The sequence below is a fragment of the Lolium perenne genome, chromosome 2 (assembly GCF_019359855.2).
Source record: "Lolium perenne isolate Kyuss_39 chromosome 2, Kyuss_2.0, whole genome shotgun sequence".
Lineage (NCBI taxonomy): Eukaryota > Viridiplantae > Streptophyta > Magnoliopsida > Poales > Poaceae > Lolium > Lolium perenne.
The window spans coordinates 4425719-4437420 of NC_067245.2; the positions used below are offsets into that span (position 1 = coordinate 4425719).

The 11702-nt window shown below is 41.4% G+C and overlaps 2 protein-coding genes across 4 annotated transcripts; both read left to right on the top strand.

The window, feature by feature from the left end:
- The first annotated feature begins 148 nt into the window (after nt 1–148).
- Nucleotides 149–8053, top strand: LOC127330962 (pentatricopeptide repeat-containing protein At1g76280). The gene is made up of 13 exons (XM_051357045.2): nt 149–486; nt 635–828; nt 929–1036; nt 2123–2299; nt 2798–3218; nt 3317–3483; nt 4106–4201; nt 4564–4743; nt 5015–5242; nt 6494–6637; nt 6781–6969; nt 7092–7211; nt 7288–8053. Exons 1-13 carry the CDS (start codon nt 309–311, stop codon nt 7696–7698), a joined length of 2613 nt encoding a protein of 870 aa, XP_051213005.1. The 5' UTR covers nt 149–308; the 3' UTR covers nt 7699–8053.
- A 618-nt stretch (nt 8054–8671) lies between these two features.
- On the top strand, nt 8672–11443 carry LOC127330963 (uncharacterized). 3 transcript variants are annotated; one of them, XM_051357048.2, is made up of 4 exons: nt 8672–8876; nt 8946–9058; nt 10750–10790; nt 11179–11443. In XM_051357048.2, the coding sequence occupies exons 1-3, from the start codon at nt 8743–8745 to the stop codon at nt 10767–10769; spliced, it is 267 nt and encodes an 88-aa protein (XP_051213008.1). In that variant the 5' UTR covers nt 8672–8742; the 3' UTR covers nt 10770–10790; nt 11179–11443. The 3 variants fall into 3 exon arrangements, 2 of the variants coding, with proteins under 2 accessions (XP_051213008.1, XP_051213007.1); XR_007869478.2 differs by having other exon boundaries at nt 8673–8876; nt 10750–10823; XM_051357047.2 differs by lacking the exon at nt 10750–10790 and having other exon boundaries at nt 8675–8876.
- Nucleotides 11444–11702: the final 259 nt, after the last annotated feature.

Consider the following 11702-nt stretch of genomic DNA (forward strand, 5'->3'; position numbering starts at 1 on the left):
AGTGAGGGCGTGGGCCAGTGATGGGTTACCTGCTAAACTAGTACAGGCTCATGGGCCGGCCCACAGTAGACAGTAGCAAAAAAGCCCACTAAGCCCAATCTCGGTTCCATGTTCCCGCATCGAACGAGAAGCAGAGAGGTGACGCGACACGCCTGATTCCCCGCCGGCGGCCGCCCGCCGCCCGCCACTCTCTCGCTCGGGCCGTCAACGCTCGTTGCCACAGCTCTTCCCGCCGGACGCCCACCGCCGGGGCACCGCGTCCACGCCTCAACACTCCCGGTGTCAAGCTCTGAATCCCCTCGTCCTCGATGCTGCCTCTCCGGCACGCGGGCCGCCGCCGCCACGCCGCCCTCCTCGCCCCGCCGCCGTCAGCGGCGTCCGGGTCTCGCGAGCAGTGCCACCCGCCGTGCTTCGCCGCCGGAGCGCGCCGCCACGAACCAGTCTTCTGGGCTGGCATCAGGGTCCGGATGCTTTCGACTTGCGCTGGTAACCAATTCTATCAACTTATTCGCCTAGTTCATTCACATGAGATCGGTCCTACTTCACCCTTATACCAGCACCAGTGCCGAGCTGTTACTTCTCGACAGATAAAATGTTCGCCCAACTTACGTAACCAGCATTTGGGTGGCTGCAGAGCATCACGATTTCACGGCGAGGGCTGGTTTGTCTGCGAGACTCACGCAAGCCGGCATTGTGAATGCTCTGCGCAAAGGCGATCGGCAGCGAGCATCCATCATGCTCTCGAATCTTCAGCAAACCAAAGAAGCGCTAACTTCAGAAGATTTCTCTCGTATACTGGAGTACTGTGCAGAAGCGCCTGATCCTTTGGTAAATCCGCTGCCAGATACGTTATTTTACCGAAAGCACAGAGTTTGGCATAGTCATTTTGATTAATATTACTCTTTTTGGATCCTCTCCATATGTATAGTTTGTTATGGACATTTTGGAGATGATGGAGGATAAGGCCATAGATATTAGTAAAGGCAATTACAGATCTGTCACTCGAGCACTCACCAAAGGAGGGTATTCCAAGGAGGTACGCCGTACTTCTCATGTCACGAGTGCAAGTTTTTTGTCCTTTTAACTTGTTTGGGGGTTCAATCATAGAAATGCACTTGTGTGAAACTGCTTTAAGTAGTGGATTGGTAGCAGTAATTATGTAATATACACTTGTGCCGTTATATCCACTGTGTCTTCTATGTAAAGTGTCCAACTTTTCATTCCTTAACGATACTAGCTAGTAGGCAGTCAAAATGTCAATACCATCCATCCTAGGCAAGGCCTGTTTTCCAGGTACTTGATAAATGGTTCTATTATTTCATGCCTTGGCCAAAATGATGCATCAGATATTTCTTTCACTTGTCAGTGTCTCAATAAGTTTGTGTGTGGTCTTCATGCCCACAATTTTTTTGTCATGCTCACCAATTGTTTGGTTTCACATGTAGACCATTACTTCGACCATCGTTTGGTACAGTTTCTGTACCTAAACTTCAAAACCATCTAGAAGTAATCCTGATCGCTCACTGTCTGCAACCATTATTTCCATATGACCTGGTGGTCTTCCCTTATGCAACAGTGTATTTTATTGTTGCTGATTTTCTGGTGACGTGGGCATGTGGCAGGCAAATGATAGTGATGGGGTAAGCACATGACATCCATGTCATCTAAAACTGCTTCAGATTTCCGCAAGGGAGTCAGGTGTATGGTATTGGAAGTTGAGGGTCTGATTTTTGGCTGTTTGGGAGTTATATGGAGAGAAGCTAAAGGGGGTCCAGAGTTCAGGGTTTTAAAGTGGACCTTTTCATTGTTTGTGTATAGATAGTTGTAGAAGATTGCTGAATTAGACAGTGCGTGCGTTGTACCTTTTGCAGAAGCAATCTGATTTTGTTTAATCTTCTATCATGGACCATTTTGATGAAAAAATATGTTGTTTTGTTAATGTTTATCTTCTTCTGCTACCTGTGCCTTGCAGTTCTATGTAATTTAATTTCTTGCATTTATGCTCTTATGTTATATGTTTATCTGCTTATTGAATAATGCACTATAGCATATCAGTTTTTGCTGGAGATTCTGTTGTCTCCTTTCAGTTTTCAAGTTGTTGACAATCATCTTTCCAATGCAGGCACTTAAATTGCTCACTCTTCTGGGAGAAAAAGAAAGCACTCATGGTGTTTTGCCGATTTTCAACATATTTTTAAGTGCCTGCAGAACAAATCTGAATGACGTTGGGAGCTGTCTAGAGAAAATGGAAGGTCATCTTCTTGGGAAGTCTGAAATAACGTACTGTGAGCTTCTGAAGGTTCGTGTAAATAAATGTTCAATCTGCCTATTTATGTTATTCAGAAGTTTGTTTTCATATCTGGAGAAAAACTATTATTATACCAGACCTAGTTGACTGGGGAGACGTAACCATCCATGGTATTGTTGAGTATTTGATCCTTGTTTTGTGGATTAAACATTTGATCGCCTTCCTTTGTAATTTGTATTCCCTTCTGGTCCATCACTGTAACCACCACTTAGTTTCTGATGTTTTTGTTTGGAAACGGTTGCATGCTGATCTTAGTTTCTGTTAGTTCTGGTCACATGCTTTTTCCTTTTATGTATTTCATCTTTAGGGCGTCTCTCGAGTCATTGTTTGTTCTGTTTCATGTTATTGTTGTATTTCACATGTTTCTTGGGATAAATCACATATATGCCGCATGCTATGCTTATTGAAATATGTGAAGATGTTCATCTGTACATGGTTCTAGATCAACTATTGCGCGAACTTGCTTATTTGATTTATGTATATTTGCAGGTTGCAGTTTTGCAGGGAAATTTGTCTGCAGTTCATGATCTATGGAAGGACTGCACTAGGTATTATAGTCCAAGCATTATTGCTCTGAGGAAATTCGTGAAGGCTTTCTCTACACTAGGTGACCTTCAATCTGCATATCATATCTTGCAGCGTATGGTCGTCCTTGCTGGAGAACACACTGACCATCTGACGGTGTCTTCTAAAAGGAGACGCCAATCAACAAGATTAGACATTCCTGTACCTGCTTTAAATGAAGTAGAAGATCTCAAACTTGTATCGGACTATGATCTGCCATTGTCATTTCAAGGAAAGACGGGAACCGAAGGATATTTGGTTGATGCTCAGCCGGAGCTGTTCCAGGTGGAAACTCAATCATCAAAACATAAGCAATTGAAGAGTTATGTGTCAATTATTTCTGCTGGTATGTTCTGCATTTCAATTTCATCAGCCAAGTAGTATACTTGTAAACTCATTTTTAATTAAATTTGTAGAACTTATGTACGTTCAGTCTTGTCCCAGGTGACAATCTTGGTGACAATTCTGGACTAGACAGTGGGAGGATGACGAAGACATTGAGATTTGCACCAGTTGCAGTAAAGAAAATCTTGCGATGGTCTTTCAATGATATTATACATATGTGTGTGCAAGTTGACAACTGCCACTTGGCTGAGCAATTATTTCTAGAGGTAAGAAATATGTAAGTTTTTGTTGGGTTAATGTAGTGTTATATTATGGCTTGCAGTATTTCTATTGACTTAGGTCTTTACCTAAGCACTTTCATTAGGTTTTTGAACCTTTCTTCTGGATGGTTGAACATCAGTGTGGTGACATTCTAATTACTTACATAGTTTAATTTATCTGCTGTGCCTGTTTCATCTTGGCCACTTTAATTGGATTCAAACTCCCTGCAAAAAACGGATTTGAACTTTGTTTCTGCAATCTTGTGCTTTTGATTTTACTTTTTTCTTCTTAAGATAGTAACAACAACCAAAGCATGAAGTCTGTTTCTGCATTAAAGCAAGAAATTCATTTGAATTTCGTAACTGGCATGTGGGCCTGCACACCAGAATTTGTCCCATATTTTAATTGTATATTGATTTGCTGCTTTTATTACTGGAAAAGGTGGCGGCAAGTTCAAAAATTGCATGTGTCCCTTATTTTAATGGTTAACGTATGTAAAGTTAATTTTTTTAGTGTTTTACATGTGTATACAAACTGCGTTGGCGATTTGAAGACCAGAAATTATTGGTGCATATTTCACATCTGAGGAGTTCAATGTTTATGCTCAATGTTGTCCTTTCTTGCTAGATGCACAAGATTGGACTGCGACCGTCAAGATTTACATATGATGGTTTTATTAAATGTGTGCTAGCTGGAAAAGGAGTGGCACATGCTCGTAAAGTGGTATGCTACCGAGTTTATGATATTTTCAGTTACATGCCAGGACATCTTGTTTAATATGGTTGTGCACTGCACACTACCTATTTTATGAAGCCCTTCGTATAGTTATGCTATACCTACATTTGCATAAAAGTAACATGCTGTACTGACTGATTTTACAAGGGGTAATGTAATTCTAATGTTTATCAGTGTTACTCCCCTTGAAAGCTACTATGTGAAACTGAACTGTACCTGTTCTATTGTGACCGCTAATCACTATATTTAGTTATTCTCCATAAATTTGCTACTACTATATTTTATGTTCTCATTTAGTTATTCTCCATAAAATTTGCTACTACTATATTTTATGTTCTCATGCTTTCCAGATTGGAGTGATGGAGAGAAGGGGTATTAAACCTTATGATGGTACACTTGTTGCTCTCTCAATTGGCCATAGCAAAAGTTTACAGTTGGATCTGGCTGAGGACTTCTTGGGAAGAGTTTCAGATATAAAACCAGAGTATATTCATGGTTTTAATGCTTTTCTTTCTGGTTGCGACATTATGGTAATGCATCGACTTTTGAAAAGAGATTCTGACATGCCATGTTTGCCCCCCTACCTATTGTCATCCTAATTTCAGCTTAGTCATATATGTTAAGTGTATTACTGAGCTGCTGACATATGGTCTATCAATTATCTCTGTTTTACCCTGTTTTAAATAGTTGTGCTCTATTTCACATAAACGATTTTATTTTTTCTTTATTCGTCGGTGCACCTAATTTTACTTAATTGTAAGAAATTACAAACTACTAAGTCTCCTCTCATCATTTTTGTAGAATGAACCAGAAAGGGCTCTCCGTGTACTAGCTAGAATGAAACACTTGGATTTGAAGCCACAAATCAGGACCTATGAGATTCTGTTTTCTCTTTTTGGCAATGTCAATGTTCCTTATGAAGAAGGAAATATGCTATCACATGCTGATGTTTCCAAAAGGATCAGTATAATCGAGATGGACATGTTAAACCATGAGATCCAACATAGTTTTGTGTCTATGAAGAACTTGGTATGCTTACCTTATACTATATCCTATATATGTAGATCTTCATCAATTTTTTTTGTACGTGTATCACTTGTAATATTCTTGCAAAAAACACATATATTTCTATGTAGAAGTAAGAACTCACAATAGTTGACTGTTTTGGTAACAATTTTTTTTAATATGCTCTCTTCTCTATGGTCAGTGGGAAACAGTGAGTCTAATTTTCCTGTTTCCCTTTTCATATGAAAATTTCTCCATCAGCAGAGTTGGCACTTGATGCTAGTAAGAAATAAGTATGCAGCACATAGGTGTCTAACCATTCTTTTATGAAATAATACCATTTTTGTGGCTTTGTTACTTCATTCACATAATGCTTTAAGCTGGTCCAAATTTGTTGTTGTTTGTTGATGACAGTCTGTCCATCCATGAAAATAGGTAATTTATTGAGTCTATACCATGGCTTATTGGCCTGTACGATATCCTATCTTATCCAGCACTCCCAGTGTCTAATCCGTTATAAATTTATAGTAGTACCTCCGTTCCAATGAATACAGCTATCCTATCTTATCCAGCATTCCCAGTGTCTAATCCGTTATAAATTTATACTACCTCCGTTTCAATGAATACAGCTTATTTTTTTTTTTGAAAAGTCAAGTCAATTAAAGTTTGACCAAACTTTTAGAAGAATCTATCAACAACTAGGATATTCTGTTGATATCATATGAAAATATATTTCATGATGTATCTAATGATATTGATTTTGTAGTTTGCATGTTAATGATTTTTTATAGAAACTTGGTCAAGTTTGACATGGTTTGACATGGTTTGAAACTTGGTCAAGCCTTATTCATTGGAATGGAGGTAATACTTCATAAAAAAGGGAAGCAATGTTTAAATTTGTCTGAATAGGATATCTGAATCATTTTCATGTGATGTAAGACTGGATTTTAATTGCTAATATGCATGTGTTGGTCAGACCTAGGAGAGTGGGAAGCACTTTGCTGTGAATGTCATTCACAATATTGCTTGCCTGTTGATGATCTACTGGGATTCTGTACCTATGTGCTATGGCTTGTACGATATGGTGAAACTAGCATATCATCAGTTACCCAGTCATACTTCAAAACCTCACTGGCTTAAAATTTTACCATGATAATTTTCAAATTAGATTGCTAAGATCATTCAGTCACTTGTCTGTATGATCTTCCATAGTTCTTACTGTGATAGCATTATTTGAAGTCTTGATGTTTTATTTACGACTTTATGTTATCTCAGATACGAGCCTTTGGAGCTGAGGGAATGATAGAAGAAATGCTGCGGTACTTGAATGTTGCGGAGAGTGTCTTGTCTAACATGGATCCTTATCAGAAGAGTGATCTCTACGGCATTGTGTTGCATGCCATGGTTAAGGCCAAGGAAGTACGAGTCTACTGTCCTTTACCATTTGCTTTGTTACATGAATTGATGAATTGGATTTAATTTTTCTCACAAGGCTATTTTGTATGCTTCCTGTGTTTTCAATGGAACTTGTTGAATTTGATGTACCTCTTTCTGGTCTGCAGACACACAAAGCAATAAGAACTTTCAAGATCATGAGATCATGTGGTCTTCCAGCTAATACTGCAATTTATAATGTCATGATAGAGTGCTGCAAATTGTTGCCGTGTTTCAAATCAGCTAGCACCTTGTTGTCTTTGATGCTCCGAGATGGCTGCTGCCCTACAGTTGTGACTTACACATCTCTCCTGAAGGTAAGGCTGGATAACTGCAGGCCTGTTATTACTCACTATGTAACATACTGCTTATTCCTATGTTTTAGTTGATTTGAATTGCTGTGCGCCATTTGAATCTGATGTCATGTTTTCCATGGTAGGTTCTATTAGCAAAAGATGATTTTGAGGGGGCACTGGATCTGTTGGACTTATGCCTAACTGAAGGAATTCAACCTGATATAGGGATTTTCAACACATTACTCTCAGATGCGAATGCAAGAGTATGTCTATGATATAATTTGTCAATTTCACTGAAATGATGTCAAAGTTAAACTCATGTCTGGTCATTCTTCACAGGGTAATATTCATGTCATTGAATGTATTCTTGAGTGTATTCACAGAGCAAAGATTCAACCCGATGAATCAACGCTTTGGTACACATTCTGTGCCTACGTGGATCAAAAATTGTACAACACTGCAGTCGAGGCATTACAGGTTCTCAGTATGAGGATGATATCTGAGGACGCAAGCGTTCTCAAGGAGAAAGGAGCAGCTCTAGAGGATCTAATCCTCAGCGAAGAGCCAGATGCTGAACTAAGTATCATTAAGGCGTTTGGAGCAACCGAGGAATGTAGTGTGGCAGCCTTGTTGAACCTGAGGTGGTGTGCGACAATTGGTTCCACCATATCTTGGTCACCTGAGGACAGTCTCTGGGCGAGGAGGCTGGCATCTTCTTATGATGCTAACAGGAGACTGCACATGCCATGAAATTTGTGCTCAAAGTATTGGATGTTTGAACCGACTGAGGACATAGTTCTGCCGATGTGTTGCATGGTTTTGACATGCTCTCGTGGCGAATTCCTGGTGATGTAATTGTTAACATCATTCACCTGGCATCATTCGCTGAGCTGTTGTGTGGTTTTGACCTGCTCTTGAGGCCAGTAGCAGTTGTCCAGGAGGAGCATCAGGTCCACTAATTTTGCATGTGGCCGAGGTTGATGGTGACGCACAAAGCGAACCACATCTAACTCACATCCACTCAGTGTATTGTTTGTTACATCAACTTTGTCACTATACACAGAACTTTGCTGTTTAAAATGAAGAGAAGGTTTTTTTTTGGGCATGCATATGTATGTACACAGTCACTGGGATTGCAAGGCAGCAGAGAATGGCATGTGAAGTTTTGTTGAAGGCAAACAAGTCTAGTTTGGTTCTACGATGCTAGAAGTTTGTAGAAGTACATTTTAGAAAAGAAGTATGTGCAATTATATGGAAAGAAAATAAATCTGAAATCTTCTCCTCCTTGTTACTGCAAGAACAGCTTAATTAAACTCTGCACGTTGCCCGGCCAGAATTTTCTGCAATGCCAGCTTCTGTGTAATGCAGATTTCCCCATCTTCTGTACTTATTGGCCAATGACTATTTGTTTTCCGTTTCTGATTCTAAATCCATTTTGAACTATTTGCCGTGAACAAAGCAGTCGGTCGTGCACATTTATTTTTCCCTGTAAGGAGTATTTGGTTTGGACACATATTATATTTTGGCTAAGTATATGGGTTAAGAAGAGGTCCAGAAACCATCTCAACACTCACCTCACGAAAATCTAATTTTCTTACTACTCATTTTCAAAGTAAAATCTGCATTTTTTGTTTAAAGGAAGCAGCAAATTGTAGAGTCTACCAATATGATTGTGGCTGAGCTATTTGTAGCCTTGTGGGCCTGTAGTGGGTTAGAACTGACAAAGAATGGGCTCTGAAGGTCTCACTAGGGTTTAACGCCCTCGACGCAGCACGTCCCAAGGAGAAGAAAGAAATGGCATCTTTGGGCCGCGCCGCCGCCTCCGCCGCGAGAGCAGCCCTCCGCCCGGCGCCCCTCGCCGCCGGCCGCAGCCTCGGCTCGTCCCTGCCGGCTGCCTCCCCCGCACGAGCCGCCCGCCTCCTCCGCAGGTACGTTACTACTAGGCGGTCCGCTAGATTGATGGGCGTGGGTCTGCGCTTACATGGAGGTTCTTGCAGGTCGGCGGTGGCGGGATTGGAGACGCTGTTGCCCCTGCACACCGCGGTGGCGTCGGCGCGCCTCAAGTCCTGCATCGCCGTCGACTCCACCTGCTGGAGCTCCCTCTCCCAAGGTAAACATGCCCACCTCCTCCCTTCCTTCAAAACCATTTAGTTATCCATGTCTACGTTAGCCTGGATGTGTAGTCATTGTCCTGTGGATTGGTTTTTCTCAACTTTAATTATCCACTTACCACTAGTACATGTTTGAGCTTTGTGCAATATCGCGATAGAGAGTAGCTGTTGATACTGCGATGAACATGGCTTAGTTATTATGCTTATGCCACATAGGAACCTAGAATTAAAGGAGATAATCCTGTTGATGCTACAGGATTTATGAGTCTTTCAGTAAGCAAATTATAGATTCAGTGATCAACACGTGTAATAGTTAATCATATGCTGGCGAGAAGTACTCTTTGTTGAGACCAAACCAGAGCCTTTCATGACCTTGATATCTGTAACTTCTCCAACCATTTGCCTATGTTTCTTCCCAGAGAGAAGTCCATATTACCCCCTTAAACTTGTCGCAAAGTTAACATTACGACCCTCAATTCCGAGTTGGTCCAACTTCCACCCCTATACTATGAAAACCGTCTGGAATACACCCTTCCACCGTTTCATCAGGTTTTTACCTGGTTTTGATTGCCACATCAGCATGCGTATTACTCCGCGACCTGGGCAGGGCCATGCCGGTGGCCTGGGCAGAGGTGCGGCAGACGATGGCGGTCTGGTAAATGGTGGCCGTGGATGACGGCGGTCGATCAGCGGCTCTGCGGCGGCTGTGGATGGCGGTGGTCTGGTCAGCGGCACAGCGGCGGCGGTCTGGTCAGAGGCACTCGGCAGGACATGAGCACGGTGGCAGCCTTGGTAGGAACACCGTGGCGCTGTGGCTGTGGTTTTTAACCACGATACTGACTTGGCAATTAAAACCAGATAAAAATCTGACAGAAACGGTGGAAGGGTGTATTCCAGACGGTTTTCATAGTATAGGGGTGGAAGTTAGAATTGTGGGTTGTAATGTGACTTTTAAGACAAGTTTAGGGGGTTTAATATGGACTCCTCTCCCCTTTCCATAACTATTTTAACTTTTTTCACCACACATACCCTCTGAAAGCCTCTCCTCACCATGTTGTCTCTTGTACTTCACCTCGTGTCTCTCCCAACTAGGATTCAAGTGACATGCTAGGAAACGATGCCATATCTTGCCACCATTTTGGGAGGTCTACATACCAGAATATTAGCTTTTTCTTTGAAACAACGTGCTTGATCTCCTCCAGTAATGTAAGAGCTTACTGGCTCTAGGAGAATATTGATATTATGTACTTGAGGTTGATGAGCTATGTGGCATGTTTACACTAAGTTTTTTTTTTTGGCATGGTAGAGTAGATCCTGGTTTTGCAGCATCTGGTAGCAACGTTAGTATTTTCTAATTTTATGCCCCAAACGTGTAGAGTCTTTCGCAGCAATGCATGTCAGGTGCTGCTGCTATTGAGTGTGGTTTCTCTTTTGGTGTCTGTAATAACTATTACGCTTCAAATGCTGCTAGTATTTTTTTTGTTAGCTAATAGCTAACATACTGAAAATTGAGGTCTTGTTTGGTAGACCAGGCTCCTTCAGTATAACCAGGAAATATCGAATTGATCAATTATAGCTATCAAGTGATATGAATATGAGATGTTTGTAGTTGGCACCAACTGGTTGTTATTCTCTGTTGTTTCTTCTTGGAAATCATAGGGTATTTATGTATTGACTATGGTTATTATAGGTTTTAAAAAGCGCATCTGATCATGGTTAGGAGCTGCACAGGTGAGAAGCGAAGACACCTGAGTTAAAAACAAAGTGCGTTTATTTGCCGATAGTCCTTCGACCGTTTGTCCCATCCATTTTCCTATTGCTCTTGATGAATGTACTCTTAACAAAACAATGGAGCATGCAAGAAGTTGCCCCCGTGTAACTCGCTGTACCTTCCTTTTTTGTTGAGCCTGGGAAAACCCTGGGATGATATTTGAAATCATATTATTGCTTCATTGTGAGCTGGAAATCATCCTGAATCTGCATGAGCTTGAAATCTTCCTAATCTTCCCCTGAGCTTGAAACCATCATGTAGAATTACTCCTTATCGACCTGACGCGATATACTTGTGGATTGTGTCGTGTACTCTTGACCTGACTTGCCTTTGCATTTCGTGATATAGGATATGCTTTGCCTTTGTGACAAAGAGCTGCAAGTACCTGAAGATGCCAATGAACATTAGGGATTACAGACACCTCGGGCTGTAATAATTAGGTACTTGTAAACTGATGGTGCACCCAAACCTGTTAAGTTTTATAACGTGATCCGTTCATGTCTTGGTGTTGAAAGTTTTATACCACATTGATTTTCCGCAGCTCTTCCGTTGTTACGAGTACTGTATTTCCTTGAGCATTCACTTCTAATATTTGAAACTGTGTTCCTGTGAATTGTCTCAAAGCGTTTACATTTCAGATTAAGAGTCCCTTATAGTCTCCTTATCTACTGTAAGTCTTTGATTAGTCTACATGCCCTCTTTGTTTAGAGTGGTTCATCCTCAGCCCTCTGATTAGTTATAAAAGGCTTTTTACTTGAGGGAGTGACACATTAACAGTAAGCTTGGATGCTCACCACCATTCTTGCTGCACCAGCAGCATTTGCCATGGCGCTGGCTGGAGTTGGCAATGGAGGTGATGTTGCTGTGCTGCT